The sequence below is a fragment of the Exophiala viscosa genome (assembly GCF_022695815.1).
Source record: "Exophiala viscosa unplaced genomic scaffold EDD37scaffold_9, whole genome shotgun sequence".
Taxonomy (NCBI): domain Eukaryota; kingdom Fungi; phylum Ascomycota; class Eurotiomycetes; order Chaetothyriales; family Herpotrichiellaceae; genus Exophiala; species Exophiala viscosa.
Genome location: NW_026944361.1, coordinates 695,966 through 712,607, shown reverse-complemented (window position 1 = coordinate 712,607; position 16,642 = coordinate 695,966). Strand labels below are relative to the sequence as shown.

The 16,642-nt window shown below is 52.3% G+C and overlaps 6 protein-coding genes across 6 annotated transcripts; 4 read left to right on the top strand and 2 right to left on the bottom strand.

The window, feature by feature from the left end:
- Positions 1-98: 98 nt before the first annotated feature.
- EDD37DRAFT_683939 (uncharacterized protein) lies at positions 99-1,844 on the top strand (the record flags this gene model as incomplete). The annotated part of the gene is made up of 5 exons (XM_062819854.1): positions 99-385; positions 441-713; positions 778-807; positions 856-1,038; positions 1,139-1,844. The coding sequence occupies 5 exons, from the start codon at positions 99-101 to the stop codon at positions 1,842-1,844; spliced, it is 1,479 nt and encodes a 492-aa protein (XP_062667882.1).
- A 587-nt stretch (positions 1,845-2,431) lies between these two features.
- On the top strand, positions 2,432-4,557 carry EDD37DRAFT_696460 (uncharacterized protein; the record flags this gene model as incomplete). Its single annotated transcript, XM_062820133.1, has 2 exons — positions 2,432-2,464; positions 2,524-4,557. The coding sequence occupies 2 exons, from the start codon at positions 2,432-2,434 to the stop codon at positions 4,555-4,557; spliced, it is 2,067 nt and encodes a 688-aa protein (XP_062667881.1).
- Positions 4,558-6,298: 1,741 nt separating this feature from the next.
- EDD37DRAFT_611490 (uncharacterized protein) lies at positions 6,299-7,905 on the top strand (the record flags this gene model as incomplete). The annotated part of the gene is made up of 4 exons (XM_062815290.1): positions 6,299-7,130; positions 7,179-7,412; positions 7,488-7,730; positions 7,763-7,905. 4 exons carry the CDS (start codon positions 6,299-6,301, stop codon positions 7,903-7,905), a joined length of 1,452 nt encoding a protein of 483 aa, XP_062667880.1.
- A 963-nt stretch (positions 7,906-8,868) lies between these two features.
- Positions 8,869-9,912, top strand: EDD37DRAFT_683926 (uncharacterized protein; the record flags this gene model as incomplete). The annotated part of the gene is made up of 1 exon (XM_062819853.1): positions 8,869-9,912. One exon carries the CDS (start codon positions 8,869-8,871, stop codon positions 9,865-9,867), a length of 999 nt encoding a protein of 332 aa, XP_062667879.1. The 3' UTR covers positions 9,868-9,912.
- A 1-nt stretch (position 9,913) lies between these two features.
- On the bottom strand, positions 9,914-12,308 carry EDD37DRAFT_502856 (amino acid transporter-like protein). The gene is made up of 2 exons (XM_062813504.1): positions 12,305-12,308; positions 9,914-12,169 (listed from the first exon to the last, which is right to left on the bottom strand). Exon 2 carries the CDS (start codon positions 12,051-12,053, stop codon positions 10,044-10,046), a length of 2,010 nt encoding a protein of 669 aa, XP_062667878.1. The 5' UTR covers positions 12,054-12,169; positions 12,305-12,308; the 3' UTR covers positions 9,914-10,043.
- Positions 12,309-12,687: 379 nt separating this feature from the next.
- EDD37DRAFT_502697 (uncharacterized protein) lies at positions 12,688-16,351 on the bottom strand. The gene is made up of 2 exons (XM_062813503.1): positions 15,124-16,351; positions 12,688-15,073 (listed from the first exon to the last, which is right to left on the bottom strand). The coding sequence occupies exons 1-2, from the start codon at positions 16,185-16,187 to the stop codon at positions 12,823-12,825; spliced, it is 3,315 nt and encodes a 1,104-aa protein (XP_062667877.1). The 5' UTR covers positions 16,188-16,351; the 3' UTR covers positions 12,688-12,822.
- Between the last annotated feature and the right edge of the window lie 291 nt (positions 16,352-16,642).

Sequence of the window (16,642 nt, the reverse complement as noted above, 5' to 3'; positions counted from 1 at the left end):
AGAGATTCCGTTCTTAATTCTTTCTACATTCTCTTTTGGCTACACAAGGCCGTATCTTGTACTGGACAGATAAAAGTTGAAAGCTACCCGGATCAAGAATGAGTGTTATGAATGTGTCGTTCCTTTGCTTGCTGGTCTTTCCTCTGCTGTCTTTGTCGCAAACAGTGGTTTTCACGACTCAAAGCGATGGGTCTGAATCTAGCTCTACCATCTACGACGCTACGGCAACGACCTCGTCTGGACCCTCAAGCTCATCATACCCAGGCAGCACACTCTACAGGTCATACACCACTGGTATCAACAATGTTAGCACTACAAGTGTCTCAACCACCCTGCCAGCTCTCCCAACAGTACCATATACCGGCCAGGCGATACTAGTTGGAACGTATGTTCAACCACAGAGAAAAGGTCTGCCATAGTCACTGATAAACACCGCCTAGTTGTACGATCCCACAGTTTACCATCCTCACGTTTGCCGATGGAGGGACTCTGGAAGTGCCACTGATCGGATGCTCCGACGACAGACCAGATTGTTGCCCGTCTTTGAATTTGACTGCTTCACAACCTGCAGAGACAGGATCATCAGCATCGGTCTCCGGAACGGGAGGAGGTGGCAATCCACCGACAGTCTCGTCGACAGGCACGACAGCGAGCCCAACTCCCACAGGCGTCATATCTATGCTCAGCGCGGCTCCGTTGACCGTTTGCCCAAGGTGCGAAAAGCGCCCATCATGTTTATTATCATGCTAGCTAGCAAGAAGCTCACTTCTAGCGCAGTGGCATGGTTGATATGGACCCTGTGTGCTGGTAAGAGCAACCCCGATGGGCGTAGCTACCTACTGACTAATCCCCCAGTCCGATCGGCTTTTCGAAATACGGACAGAGCATCATCGGCAACTTACCTTGTGTTACCACTGTCACAACGACGATATTGTCACCACCACCCTCGGTCCTTGCCTCGATCACCTCGGTCATATCGGCATCGATGGAAGCTGCATCTACCACCACAACACCGACGATCAGCATCATCGTGAATGAGTACGTCGTCGCACGCATCGTTCTATTGCTAATCCACCTCTCTTCTGTTGATCATTGTGTGCGAGTTCATGTATCGTACTAACGGCTTTCCTTCTTCCAGGGTCTTTGCTCTCGGGCTTCCCTGCGCCGATGACGATGACGACGGCCACAGCGGCTTGAGCACTGGCGCCAAAGCCGGCATAGGTGCCGGCGTGGGCGTCGCCGCCGTACTTCTCATCCTCGCCCTAAGGGGGTGTTTTGCGGTCCATCACCACCGCCGTGCAAAAGTGCGAAAGCTCGAGGCCGCCAACATTGCCAGTGTAGATCCAAAGCATATGTCTGGCGCTACAACACTGGCACCAGGCAGTCCGAATATGCAGCAGCGCACCAATCCCATGGGTCATTATGATTTGGGCGGATATGCCCAACCACATGGATATACCCCGGCATTTAGATACATGCAGGCTCAGACGGTGCAAGACATGTATGGGAACTATGGTATCCACCCTGTACCACTCGGCATGCCGATGCATATACCTGGTAGTCAGGGGTACGTGGGATTGTCGCCGCCCAGCTCGCATTCTCCTCCACCTGTGTACCCGTACACGCAGTATAAAGACATCCCGGAATTCGATGGAGCCTCGGTTGTCCCAAATACCGAGCATCAAGGGGATGTTCGGGTACTAGGGCATTTTAGTGATATGAGAAGCCAGGAAAGCGTGACGGACAGGACGGCAATGAATAGTTCTTCCGGAGACATGGGCCAGGCGGCCGAGCTGCCGTCTGACGGAGGTAGCATTAGACATGGACATCAGTTACCACGGTGAGAATCACCTGAGAGGCACATATTGGCCACGAGACAGAGCAGCGATATTCTGTTATCTTCGAACGGTTAGTCTGGAGTAATCTGAGGGGGTGTTAACAGGGTAAAATCAAAGCTGTGGGACCAAGTGAGAAATTGCAAGAAATGAGAAAATAGCATATATCGACGAAATCTGCAAGGAAACAACTTGGCCACGAAATATGTCAGGAGATTTCAGTCATTTCAATGGTTTGCTGTATGGAGCTCCGTCGTTGGGGCCATATCCTGTCCAAAACCAGTCTTCTGGCCTAGATTGCGACTGCGTCCAACCCTGTACCCTGCACTGTTATATCGGGGCCAGTAACGATACATTGGTATGCTTCGTGAGGGAAACATTATGAGTCCTACCGCGCAAGAGTCATACTAGTGCATGTGACCTTTTTGAGGAGCACTTCCTGAACCAGGCCCAATAGTTCCTACAATTTCCGTCCGACGAGAGCGGGAACTCTCGACATCAGGCGAACACGCCCAGAAGCCTCATATTATTCCAGCAACCCCGCCTCCGTTTGGCATTAGTATCCCTCAACATCGTGCGTCGGCACCATTCTTGACATGGCTCCTTGCGTATTGTGCAGAAGCAAACACGTGGGTTACACGAAACGATTAGTTACAGAACTCGCTAATGAACTTGTTATGATCAACAGCGGTTCTGTTCGCGGATTCGTAATTCTAGCCAGACAACTTGCACCTTGTGTGAAGAGTACGGAGTTCCATGCATACCTGCACCCCTGCGGACTGCACGCGAAGGACGTCGTTCTACGCCTAGCACTATACAAAGACGGGGCCAAGCTGAGAATGACGCTGGTCTAATACCGTCGACGATACGGTCATCATCCGAGATCATCAAAATAGTGATAGGTCTCGCTATCGGGTCTTCAGAAGGCGGGGCTGCTTACTTTCTGTTGGCAGGCGGACATCCCAGGATCGGTCGAACCCACTCCCTCCTCCAGAGGGTGACCCCAATCGAGTGGGAGAATGGACAGGCCAGTGTACCCACTCAGTTGGCGTACGTAGCAGACGTAAGGCCAAGATCCAATGCCTACCGTCAGATTTGGGGTGATGAGGTTACGAGGCACCTCAGAGATGGGGACATCCCCAGTGAAAATATCATGCGGTATTTCAAACCAGTCATCCACGGTGCAGACTGGCGGGATGTGGAGTTACTCGAGCAACAAGTCAGCAGTCTCCCGGCCGCGGTCAGGCAGACCTTGTCGTCACCTAATCTGGCCGCTGTCGACCTATACGTCGACACCCTTAGGCATGCTTATCATTTCGTTCTACGGCAAATTGCCGAGAACGTTAGAGAGCTTGCATGGCCGATCTACGATGATTTGAACTCCTACCAAGGCTTCTGGCCAGAGAGCTCGCGTGGTATAGAGCTCGAGGTGGGCATACCGCTTCCTGGAGCAACAACAACAGACCAGGTACAGCTTGTCGTGGGAGCAGCGCGCAAGGCAGGTATCAGGAATCCCGTTCCAGTGGCAGAGCCCACCGCAGCACTTGCGTACTATTTCCAGTCGCAGTTCGAAAAGCGGGTTCCGCCTCTGGTGGGGAGTACAGTCATGGTAGTCGATGAAGGAGGAGGGTCTTCAGACGTACAGGCGTTGTATGTTGACCAGTCCGACCATGGTTTCGTTGTCCGTGAGATGGTACCTGGTGATAATGAATGGTGTGGTGGAAGGATTTGCGATGAGATATGCAGAGAGATCATCATGGGGAAATTCCTGGCCAGCCCCCTCGATACCCAGAGGGTTCTTGAGTCGCTGGGAGTTCCATCTTCACCAATGACAACGAGAGAGCTACAAAGCCTCTTGGACAGAAAGTTCGAGCAGGCTAAGCGCCAATTTTCCGGTGATCGAGGCCAAGATCTTCTCATTCGTGGCTTCCCTGCGGTCGCTGTTCTTGGTAACCGGGCAGGAAGAGTTCCAATTTCGGTGGAGGATACGGCGCAAACATTCAGACTTTCAATTGATGGGATTACCGATATGATTAAGCGGAATGTCGAGGAGGTGCGCGAGGCTGGCGCCGATGTTGACAAGATACTGGTCGTGGGCGGAGGTTTCAATCATCGATATACGCGTAATCGCGTCCGACATAAGATTGAGGTAGCGGCCGAGGCAGGCTATCCAATACCTGTGGCGACAACAAGCGAGAATACCAGCTCGAGCTCCGCCACCGTGGCCTATGGCACGGCCCTCCTGCTGGCTGACAAAGCGTTCATCAGTGAGAGAATCATCCGCCGAGGATTCTGCATCATCTGGGATGTGCCGATCAAAGAACTCGAAAACAAGGAGAGGGTATATCCTCGAGAATGGATCATCACAGATATGCATGACGGCGCCAAAAGCGTCATGAACGTGTCCAAGTTTCTCATCCGTGTGGGAGATCGGCTGCCGTGGGAGAGATATGTGATTACCGAAGAAGCCTGGCGTGGTCTATCGCACATGGAGAACGGCCGGCGGAAGCGCCGTTGGGTTATTTCTGAAGCGTTGTGCTACTGCGATGCTCAGTGTCACGATGAGGAATTGGTCGATGACCCAGCCAACGAGATCCATCGCATGCCGAACCCTATCACATTTACCCTGTCGGAAGAGAATGTCGTGGTTTCGAAACATATTGGACGCCCAGCACTAATTTTCGCCGGTGGTACTATCGTGTCGAGTATGACGTTGCCTTGATCCTCGAAGGGTTGAAAATGACTTTCGAACTGAGAATTCCGAGGTCCGGGAAGCTTGGGCGCAAAGTAGAGGATACCGCAAGAGATGGGTATTCGCTTGAAATGAGTTACAGGGCAAGATATGGGAATGGTCCCATTGTCAAGTCGGGGGAATACGACAACAGGGGCGTCTTTCAGCTGCTTGACTCATAGTATCTGATGGCATATATACGTGCTCTGGCTATCACTCGTCGCCATGAGCTTTAGTATGCTCAAGTGGAATATCGGCATTGTAGGATTGAACGATGATGAGATTCATAGGTGAAGATTTCCCCGTGCCTAACAGCAAATGTCAGAGTAAAAGCAGCAACTCCATTTCCACCATTTCAAGTCATGGGAGTAGGACGAATCTGCTAGACTCTTTCTGTTCCATCTCCTGCAGTAACGCATCGGTCTAAAGATCGGCAGGATCGCCTGAAAACCCAATGTTTTCTCTTACCTAAATTCGGTTCTGGTCACGTGGAGCATAGCGCCTTCTACATTCAGTTAGGCCCAATGTGGGGCGGCCACCTTACGCCGGAGACCGCCTGACCCCTGACAAGACCCTCAACTTGATCTTCTCCTTCATGTGAGGACTCTACCTTGAACACGCAGAAGCACTTCTAGCCCGGGGTTGTCGCCCTGCCAGCCCACGCACGGAATGGTGAGGGACAAGAGTGGCGTTCAATGTCGTCGTGTCCGCCTTGCGACGAATAAATGTTCCTCGACACGAAGCAGCAGATGCTCAGGAAGCCATCCGGAGAGGCAGTCATCAGGGTTCTAGCAAGAAGACGACAAGACGGCCTGTCAAAGTCCACAACGTCACAGGTTGGGTCATGTCTAGAAATGGGCTCGCCCTGGATGCTGGGCACATCCAGCCACCGGGTCAATCCTCGTATTTCTTCAGCCTGACCGCTTCTACTCCAAGCCAAGTAGGCAATAGTCTGACTGCACATCAACTATCCCTAGCTGCGGTAGCTTGGTCTCCTCGTTTGGACCGCGTAACTCGGGCTGTGCATGTGGCAGCGGCTGTCTCCAGTTCTGAAGCATTCCCAAAGAGCTGACGTGGTCCCCGACGAGATGTACTCACATTTTGCGCGAGCTTCGACAGCATAATAGACATTCCTAGATGTCCTCGTTATTTCAGGCAAAATGCAATATCACCATCAGGCTGAGAATCATGCCAAGCAGTCTAGATCTCGAATACGAGCCTTAGTGGCTCGGCTGCTCACAGGTGCTCTACTATCTTTCATTTCTGGTTGTAAGTGAGCCAAAACGATAACACCATTGCAGCCACAGCGCCAGGTCTGCTATTTCGACAGAACCAAGCCAATCGCATTGTTTCGTGTCCTACAATCTTCATAATGTGGTGCGTTCAAGAGAAAACAATCATTCAGCGACAGGTGTCGAACTGCTTTGACATCTACAAGACAATTTTGACTTTGCTTCAGATCTTCTTTCTGTATTCGGTCTTGCGAGTAGTGAGAGTGGGATTGTGTGGGTTCAGCCCCGTTTCCTGCCACAATCCTCACAGCACCGCCCAAGGTACCATCCCGCAAGACGCGCTTGTTGCTGAAAGAGGGGTGGTCCAATGAAGGCCAGTCAGGCTTTTATCGGCCTAGAGAATCTATAAGAGTGCTTGAGAGTACGTAAGGTAAGTGCCAGGTGCATTCCTCGCATCCCTTTTTCTGTATCACCTCTAGTAATCCTACCGTACACGAGCAATGGGCTTCACTCAGAAACTCTCCGAGACATTCGACTTCGACGAATCTGAATACGCTCGCAGGATATCAAACGAAAACGAATATCCGACCTTGAAGCTGAAGACGCACGAAGTCGCCAAATGCCGACAACACGTCTCTGCTGGTGCCAGCATTGGGGGTGGAATAGGCGCTGCACCCTTCACGCTTGGACTGAGTCTACTGGGATCAGCTTACGGCGCCAGGCGTCTATACATCGCTGAAAAGAAGCTCGAGATTATCCGAGAAGAGCTCGTCCGCCGCGATGTCAGCCTGCACAAATTCAGTAAACGTGACTTTTTCATCCCAATGGGAGTCAGTGTCGCAACCTTGGGTTTTGGTGCTGGCCTCGACGTCTTTGCAGCTCATGCAACCAGCCAAGTCGCCACACATGTGGTCGCTGACCACGGCTCCCGAGCCGTGTCTGACATCGTTCAGAGCCCTGGCGGTTTTGTCCACTCGGTGGAGGCTGGCGCAAGCCTACAACTCCACGAAATCGCTCATGCATTGACTGGACATGCAACTGCAAATCTAGACTCTTACTACATAGTTGCAGGAGCGCCCTACACCACTGCCGTCGCTCTTGTGGGAACCGGAATCGGCATGTCTGCAGCACAGGTCGCCGAAAAGCATCTGGCAGATTGGGCAGCCGGGAGGATAGCGTATCGGCACGTGGATCGACTACTGCCGAAGAGGTCGCAAGCTGTGACGACTGCCTCACCACCTGCGAACTGTCGTCGCATACTGTCGCCGCCATCGAGCCTGAGGTGCGAGCACTGTGCAGACCTCATCGATACGTCTAACGAGACATACTATCGTAAGTCGACGTGACAGCACTCTTTCCTGGCGCTAACACTGGTACAAGACTGCTGCCAATGCGGCCCTGACCAAGCAGATGACTATGACACCTGTGAACATTGCTTCACAAAACTGAACCAGTCGTGCTCCAAAAGAGACAGACACGTCCTGTTCAGGATAAGCCCCTCGAGCGCTACGGATGCCTGCTGCCGGAGACTTGCCGCTGACTTCACTTGCTGGAAGACTGCGACCTTGGTATGTTCCTCTTGCAAAGGGTGTATCAGCGAAGGTGATTACTACCGTAAGTCTCCTACTACGACCTGTCGCATATACACCTCCATCATGAAAGCTAACATGTGACGGCTGACCATGATAGATTGCTGTCTTTGCTCCAACGATGACTTCGACTTATGCAAGGGCTGCTTCACTAAAGGAGAACGCTGTTTGGATGGCGCTCACAAGACGTTGCAGATGATGCCTGAGCCGCGTCGCCATTATAGAGAACTAACAACAACATACGTCCCCAGCAGTTGTGCGAGATATGGTCGCGACCGGCAGATACCGTTATCATGCAACGCGTGTGAACGAGTCTTCCAACCTGCTGAGATGAGTTATCTACGTAAGTTCGATGTACTTATTCCCTGCTTGTAGGCATGCCCAGAACCATCCTGCTGACATACGCTCAAATGACAGACTGCTGCAGCTGCAACGATGACTACGATCTTTGTATGGCTTGTGTTCTTGAGGGTTTGCGGTGCTGTAATGCAGCTCATGTGATGAAGTTATTTCCGTAAGGACTGAACAGCAGGCGTTCCGAGTTGGCTGTTCACGGCGCATGAGGTCAATGCTCGGCTTTGCAATAGTTGGATTCTTGCATCTCTTGTTTGCCTTGTCGGTAACTGCTTTGACTTTGGTACGCTCACATGATGTATTGGGCCCGAAGAGCATACAGGCAACAATGTACATTTCTTCGATAGATGTTAGTGTGCGATGCTTGCTTGTCTTGACCCTTCTCAATGACCGGTCTGCCCTCTGCTGCAGCCACTTCACCCGGGCAGGATGGGGTTGATGTTCACACGTATCAAGAACGTGATAGGCCATAGGCTGCTTTGCATCTTTCTTCGGGCCCGCGCGCGTCCGACGACTTGTTCCCCGACAGATCCAGATCCATCTCATCCACAACGACGAAAATCCTGTTCAGCTCTCTGCCGTTCGTGGATGCCTTGTACCGCAGAAGACCCACAGTAACACCGCTCTCATCTTACGCGGTGATGTCGAAGGATCAGAAGTCTCCCCTACAGAGTAGTCTCGGATTACCTCAATGGTCAAGTAGGATGTACATCAAAATCAAACCATAGTAACTACTAGGTGGGTTCTCCGGGAAGTGGCGAAAGAGGGGAGGCGGGGGTGGAATGTTCCGAAAAGCATTTACCGGGGGTTGTGGGGGAGAACTGGGGTCGGGTAACATTAAAACGACTGAGTTCTGTGGTCCAGTAAATGCCCGGGTAGAGGCGTGTACCTGGCGGTGTCGTCGACCCCGAGAACTGGCTTGGATCTATAATACTTCCTCTGGAAGTGGAGTCATTGGAATCAGGTAGTTTGACCTAGTTATTATTGTATCGAATTACGAATAGAATGAACGTGGAGCCGAATTGCGCTGTGAGTAGGGCTGATATAAAGTGTCGAACGAGAGTACTTGTATGTACCATTCATCAAGTTCCTCAATCTCCACGACACGATAGCGATAGCAGTCTACAATGCTTGCATTCTATCTACTGTCCTTGCCGCTAGCCCTCGCAGTGGTGGCCGTCTCCGCAGCTGCCGTGGCAACGACAAAGGGATGTAACCGCCAATGCTTAACGAATATGGTCGATGAGATCCTGACGTCCATGGTCGCACACAACCCGGATATCTTACCTCTTGCAGATCTATACAAGGCAACCGAGAACTCGCATCCAGCAGCGCTCACTATGATGCAGTCGTGGCGCACGATAGTTTCAGCGGGCGAGCCCAGTCTACTAGCAATTGACGTGAACAACGGCTCAGCCTACTTCGCTCTCGATATCAATGAAGGCGACCCCTATGCCCCGAATATCCTTCGCGGAAGAATCGTCGTCTTCAACGACACGCTCACGGAAATCGAATTGTTCATCCACCGCTCCCGTGGCGATCACGGCTTTTCCTTCTCTCCAGAGCAACTTGCCAACAATTCCGCGGTAGTGATGGATGTTCCGTCGAATGCGACACTGCCCACCCGCGAGGAGTTAATGACAATCAGCAAAGGTCTCTTCAACGGCGCGGACTACGAGAACAACTTGACCATCGCCGATAGTTGCCAATTCACGGAAATTGGCTGGCTAGTCCCGAATGACCACGGCCCTTACGGAAATGGTACATCGTACGGCCCAGCTGGCTGCGAGATCGGGTGGACTGATGGTCCTTTTGACACGAACGCACGGGTAGGCTTAGTCATCGACGAGCAGTTGGGCCTCGTGGTACAAAGTGGCATGATCCCCGGTGTCGTCTACGCATACCGCAACTTATCAGCTTTCATCCCCGACGCCTTCCCTGGCGGCCAAAACCAATCAGTGCAGTGGACCAAGGATTACCTCGGCGATTACCCGCTGCTGTATGCGTTCGGATCTACTGGAGAGACTATGGAAGTGCTCCAGTACTACAACGGTGCCCTTCAGGCTATTCAGATCAATGTCTTCATGAATCCTCCGAACGCGACATCGGCCTGGTTGTCAATGTAAGCGCTATTGATGTGTTGAAAGCCCGAAGAGCATACACCAAAAGTTATATTTCTGTTCGACAAGTACGTATGTGATGCTTGCTTGTTGTTCCTTTCCCGTCGCCGCGACCAGTATACCTCTACATCAGGTCGTTCGTCACTGGAGATCGCGGTTGGGTCATAGTTAGGGACTACCTCTCATATTTGTTCGGCCCCTGATAAGTCAGACGACTCATCATCTGATCCTTCCACATCCATGTCGTGTTCAACGGCGAACACCCTCTTCAGGTCCTTACCCGCTGTAGACCCCTTGTACCGCAAAAGACCCACACTGTCACCACCCTCATCCTCAATCGGTGACGTTGAAGTATCAGAGGAACCCCACCGCTGAAGCAAAGGCGTTCCAGGCGTCGACGTCTCCGCATATCGCAATCGCCAAAACACCCAGTACAAGCCGCCCATCCCGAGGATCCCAAGCGAAGTTGCAGGATACGCGTAGTAAGCGAACCTCGAATTTCCTTGGCCCTCCCCGGGGTTGATCCATGGGAAGATCAACAGTAGAAAGTTGCTGAGCAGAAACACCAAAGTATGCAATCGTTTCGCCGGACACGGGCTCTGCCAGCGTTCTCTGCGTGATAGTTGAAGATACAACAGTCCCGCCGAAATAGCGACTGATAGGACCGAGACAGGGTAACCGCCGATCTCAAGGAGAAAATTGTATATCTCGCCTGGAGGCGGAAGGACGATCACCAGGACACTGACCAGCCAGTGCAGGAACAACCCCGGACCGGGTGCACCGGCAGCGTTCTTCTTGCGCCAGAATTTCGACATAGGAAGCAGACCCTGCGCTCCCAATTCCTGGTTCACCCTAGCCTGTGCGAAAGAGGTCGCCGCTATATTTCCAAATGCTGACACGATGATGAAACAAGGCAGAATCTGTTCTCCCCATACCGGACCAAAGACGTTGCGGAGGAAGTGGCTGGCGATAACTACCCCTGAGGTGCGGAAGTCTTCCTTCTCTACGGCACAGAAGTAGGCGACGTTGGCAAGAACGTATCCTACTGATGCGATGCTGAGAGCGACAGGGGCTGCGATCTTGATCGTCGAAATCGGGTTACGGACCTCGGACATGACTTGGTTCGCCGTGTTGTAGCCGCGGAAGCAGTAGAGCACCTGAAGGAGCGCGGTGGCATAGTTGTAAGGCTTGGTGCTGGTCCCTTCCCAAATCGACGTGAAGTTCTGCCGTGCGACGGATGGAGTATCACTTGTGGAAGTGCGGCTTACACTGGCGACACCGCTGAGTATTACCGCTGCCAGAATCAACATCTTTCCCACGCCTAGGATGTTGATGATGCGTAGACCGGTCGATGGTGCTCGTGCGTGGATGAGGCATGCAAGCGTGACGACGAAGACGGCGAGTCCGCGCACACTCCAGACGTTTGGCTCAAATCCCAGCGCCGACACTGCATAGTTGCCGAGGATGATGCAGTTGGGTGTACTGAAGCCGAGGAGGACGACATAGGCCATGAACATGCAGGTGGCAAGCATCCGGGGTTGACGAAATATCCGTTCAAGGTAGACTCGTTCCCCTCCTGACCTTGGCATCGCAGTTCCCAGGTCAAGGTAGACGGACATTCCGCAGAAGGAGATTATTGCTCCGACGACCCATACAAGCAATGTCATCCCGACAGATCCAACCTCTGCAAATATTGCCGATGGCACTGAGTAGACCCCGACGCCGACTGTTTTGCCGAGGATGAGGTTGACCGCGGAGAAAGTAGTAAGGTGATGTTCCTGGGTGGCATGTTTAGGCTGGTTGATCAGGCATGGTGTAATTGACAGGGCGCTGAGAGGGAGAAAGTTGTCCTCGCCGTGAGATTGGCACAGCGATGAGGTGTGTAGACATTCCGGCTTGAGATTTGGTGGTCTAGAGATCCTTCCCTTCTTGGAGCGGCCATCTCGGGCGGCGTGAGATGATATGGTTGGGAGTGAGAAGGTGAGCCCTGAAGGAAGGATCGGACAGGTATCTTCATCTTCTTCTTGCGGGAGTGAATGACCCTGCTGCGAGACTGGCTTCTGACCATGAGGGATCCTCGGTGTCCGTGGTATGCGTGGTGTGACTGGTGAGCGGCAGTTCAATCCTGGAGACGACCAGGCTGTTGCTATACTGCTGGTCAAGCCCTCGCCCAAGGATTTTGGTCGGTCCATGTCGACGGAGAAAATGTGCTCAGATGGGTCGTTTACTTGCTCGGTTTCAAGATCTTGCTCAGATGCTGCTCCCAACGACGTCCTTCACGTGCGAAAGTCCGTGCTATCGATTGGATCTGATCTTGACTCAATACCATAGATGTCGACAATATAAGCAAGCAGACGCAATGTATATGATGCACAGATAGTGAAAAGAAAGACCTGGGAGGCTTGAGAAAGGGCAGAGCTCGCCTTCTGGCTAGAACACTTACGAGGCATAGTTCCTGGCTGTGACCGAGAGCACCCAGCTTCCCCACGACGGGAGCAGGCTGGAAACGCCTCCCGTCGATCATTGTGGGTGATGAGTAACCAGGGTAGACCAATGGTTTGGTAGACGATGTTTTGGCACCAGGATGAAACGCCCTTGAAGACGATCCGGGGTTACAAGTTGTGCCAAGCGACCCTCATCCCCGCCGCGGAACCAACCGCCGCCAACACTCTCTCCACCGGGGAACTCTCTGATACTGCCAAGTCTCCGAGAGAACAAATACAAAGTAGAATCTCGTTTCGTTCCCAGTGGTCGTAGATGGTGACTACGCAGCGGCTGCTAGACGGGAGGAACGATTCCTACGATGGTTTGACGCGGAGGTTGAAGCACTGTTCCCTGTGTGAAGTAAGGCACTAGCCTTTTTCAATGACCACAAGAAAAGACTCATTCATTAGTTTCCCAATATGAAGAGGCATTAACGGCCAAATGCTGCTAAAGCAAAGCTTGCCTTCCACCCATTCATCATACAAGCATTTCCTCTTCTCCATCTGCATTCAGTGTGTCAATTCCGTCGCCTGCGAGCCCTGCGGCATCTTCGTCTTCGAATGTCTGAAACACCAAGATCTCCTTCTTCTTGATTGGCAGCTCCGTTTGCTCCACCATGCCGCTACTTTCTTGTGTCTCCGGGATCTCTGTTCTGGTGTCGGATCCAGGTTTCGCTTGCTCGACCTCGTTGTGGGGCTCCTCAGACTGTCTTTTCCGTTTACGTCGTCCGTGCGTAGCTTCGAACGCCGAGACTCTTCTCACATGAACGACTTCAGGACTTTCTTCTCTTCTACCAGCATGGCCATCAGGGAGGAAGGGGGGTGTACCTGAGGCAATATAGCTCTCGGTCCCAGTGAGAAAGTCTGTCGATGCACTGACTGACCGAGCCCTCCTCCTCGCGTCATCGTTGTGATCGATTCTCATCTTCTTCCTCGACTCACGTTCATGAGTTTGTTCTCGGAGTTGGGCCGCACACTGCGCAGGTGTTGAGTGCGTGAAACCTTCCTCTTTAACATCTCGTCCATTCTCTGGGCGCTTTCTCGGGCGAGCTTCCGATGTCGCGTCAGGGACTTCGAGTCTCTGATTCTGGGCCTGTACGTCCGAATGGTCTTCATCAGCAACAAGACACTTCTCGGAAGGCTCGCCTGTTCGCTTGGCTGCGTCCTCGGAATGCTTGATATTCACTGGAGGCGAGGCATTGGAATCGTCCACCACGGTATGGTATCTCGATCTTGCCGCGCCAATTTCTTCTCTGGTCGGTTGTATGCCGGAAACTGCCTCCTCAGGAGGTCGTAGCTTCTTCTGGATCATGATGCCGCTAACCCCAGGGACATCCATTCTCGATTCCTCATTTTCCTGTCGTCGATGTAGTTCGAGCAGCAGATCGCGCAGCCTCGATCTTAGCTCGTGACTGTAGATCTTTTCAGGCCACTGCTGGGCGCTTTCCACCCGCCGAAGAATGCGGTACACAAATCCGTCGGGGTCTGCGACAAATTGCTCCAGGTACATGCACAAATACAGCCCGCAGTCACTGAAATTGCTCTGGGTGGGAATCTGTTTGGCAGTCATACCCTGAATGTGGCCGGTATCAATGACCAGTCCCAATTTGTTTTCAGCTTCAGCGGCGATATACTGTTTGAGAATCGAGCACGTAGCAGAACGTGGGGTACCAAGAGAATCCAGAGTGATGATGACAGGCTTATTGATGTCGTATTTCCGTAATGGGCCAGACTTACGTCGACCACGACCCTTTTTCGATTGTGCTTTGTTTTGCTGACCAGTCTCACTGTCACTGATAGAGAGTTCAGCCAAAGATTTCTGCGTCTCTTCCGTATGTGATTTTGGCTGCTCGCCAGGCTGGTCAGCCGGTGTATCATCTTCGTCGACCTGCCCTGCAGCTTCTCTTTCGGCTTCTGGTATGAAATATTGCAGGTTGCAAATGATGGCGAGATACCAATGAAAGTTTTCGTTCACAGGGACCACCACAAAGTCGCGCTTAAAGAGGTTGAGGTTCTTCGTCCACTTACTGACGCCTTGATAGTTAATGCCTTTCTTGCCCTTTGGTGTCCTGGTTAAAGTGTCAAAAAAGTAGCTGTTGAAGAAATAGATTCTTCTCCATGCGGCCACATTTGTCTTCTCGAGGTACGCTTCCAAGTATTGCACAAAGAAAGAAATGAGATTGTCGTTGAGATATTCGTCATCGTTGAGTCTTCTGAGGTCTTCGAATGGTACGATGGCAACCTTCTTGTCGGAAACAGGGTATGCCAGATCATTCTTCCAGGGATCTCCGAGTACTTCTCTTTCTGATAGTTTTGGCTTGGGCCGACTTTCAGTCAAGATATGCTCACTCGTAAGCGCCTCGTTGTGGTCTCGTGATCGTGTGACCCGCCGTGTGGGGAGTGATACTTCGGTCTGCTTTCTTTTCATTGATATATCCTGCGACGAGCCTTGGTCGACAGAGCCGGTGTGTTGATCTTTAGATTCCTCAAGCCCCGAGCGCTCATGTCCTGTGATGACGGTACGTTGTAGGGGAGTTGAGCGACGCGCGTCGAGTCGGTCAATGAGACGACCGAGCTTTTCACCAGTGTGTGCTTTCAGGGACTTCACGGCTGTGGATGTCTTCGTAGGCTGCTCCTTGCTGGCATGCGATGGTAGGGACATGTCTCCTCTACGAGTAATGCGGGGCGGGTTCTCTTTCGCCTTTGCCAAAGCGTCTTCCAGCCATTCACTATTCGTCTCTGGTCAGTGTTTGCCTTGACTGCGGCTCTGGTGACTTACGTGTCTGTAGGCGGAAGACGTAGGTGTGTGAGCAGGCCTAGCAGCAAAGTCACAAAGTCCCACGCTGGTTTCTCCGACTCGAACCTAAGATAAGATTTCGCTTCGAGGTGGTCGCTGCTGCGCGAGAATTCGAGTCTGACTATGTTGCACTTGCTCGCATACCGGATGCCAATCAGCTTCTCCAGCGACTGCCGAAAGAGAGGCTCGTTTCCCAGTTGTTCCATGTTGGTATTGATCAGCATCATTTTGTGATTCTCGTCAACCTGCACAACGTAAATCGGATGGACAGGAAGGTCGGCGCCAATGATCTCGCGTAAGTTCCATGAGTTGACTTCAGGCTGTCCGCTTGTGCGTGTGTTTTCGGGCCTGGCAGCAACAGAATCGCGTTTTTTTCCAGCTATAAGGGGGGCAATTCGTTCCTTCGCGCCCATACTCGAGTAAGAATTTGTCGGACCATTCGCGGGGGGCGTACGACCAAACTGTGCGTCATCGTCCTGCAGTGCATCGGGGCTTTCCTGCTGCAACACCCTTGTGTGGTTGGGTATCTGCCCCTTGCGCCGAGCTGCTGCCAAGGCTCCTGGCTTGCTAAAATACGGGGACTTAGCAACGGCTGGGGTTTTCTGTCCAAGAGGAGTTGGAGACGAGCTCCGCAAGATTCCATCCTTTTCCTCCCTTCGTTGCTTTGCCGACATCTTGGTGAATTGACTTTCGTCTTTCGGAGACGCTCGCTCCAATTCGCTTGATGCTCGCTGAGTCTCGTGCGCTTGCTCAGCTGGAGTCTTATGAGAGCCCATTTTCCCGCGCTGGGACTCGTCACGCCTCCGAAGGATACCAGAACTTTGACCACTCTTCACGTCCGGGCTGAGCTGGAGTTCATCGGGTGAGTCTTCGGTGATTTGGCTGTCGTCTAAGGGAATGGCGGTTGTAGTGCTATGCCCTTCCTCTCGAGGATCATGTACCTTTCGTCGCTTGAGTGGATGTGCGTGATCGTTCGCACGAACTCCGACCCGGGCGGATGAGGTGTGCTCCCTTGATTGAGGGCGGGATGTGTTGGTTCTTTGCATGAGGTATTGCGTTCTCGAACCTGGCGGCGGTGCGCTTAGGGTGTCTACTGGCCTCAAGCCATTATTCCTAGTCAACTAAGGGAAAGGTCAGAGAAGAGAACAGGCAACGTGACATGACTTACGAAAGGCTTCCTGTTTAGCGTCATCGGATCCGGAATCACGACGGTGCCGTTATTTTTCCTGTAAGATATCTCAGTGCCTTGTGCAGTATAGCCCATGAAGAGGTCATATCATACGTTAAACCGCCGAGGAGTCTTGCCTCGTCTCTTGATTCCGCCCTCTTGTCTCGGCCTCCAGGCAGCGCGCCAACCGCTCTAACAGTTGAACATTAGTCAGGTATTCGGAGACATATGTATCGGAAGGGTAGCTGGTACTGTAGTCGAGTGGGTTGTGGTTGTTTGACACTTCGCAGCGAGGGTTCTTTGACGTGGAGAGGATCGTCTTCATCATCACTT

Bases quoted from the DNA above. Each gene is read 5' to 3' on its own strand.
- EDD37DRAFT_502856 (XM_062813504.1), bottom strand. From the start codon at position 12,053: ATGGACCGACCAAAATCCTTGGGCGAGGGCTTGACCAGCAGTATAGCA.
- EDD37DRAFT_502697 (XM_062813503.1), bottom strand. From the start codon at position 16,187: ATGCAAAGAACCAACACATCCCGCCCTCAATCAAGGGAGCACACCTCA. The intron at 15,074-15,123 runs GTAAGTCACCAG...AGAGACGAATAG, and splicing joins CGTCTTCCGCCTACAGACAC to TGAATGGCTGGAAGACGCTT.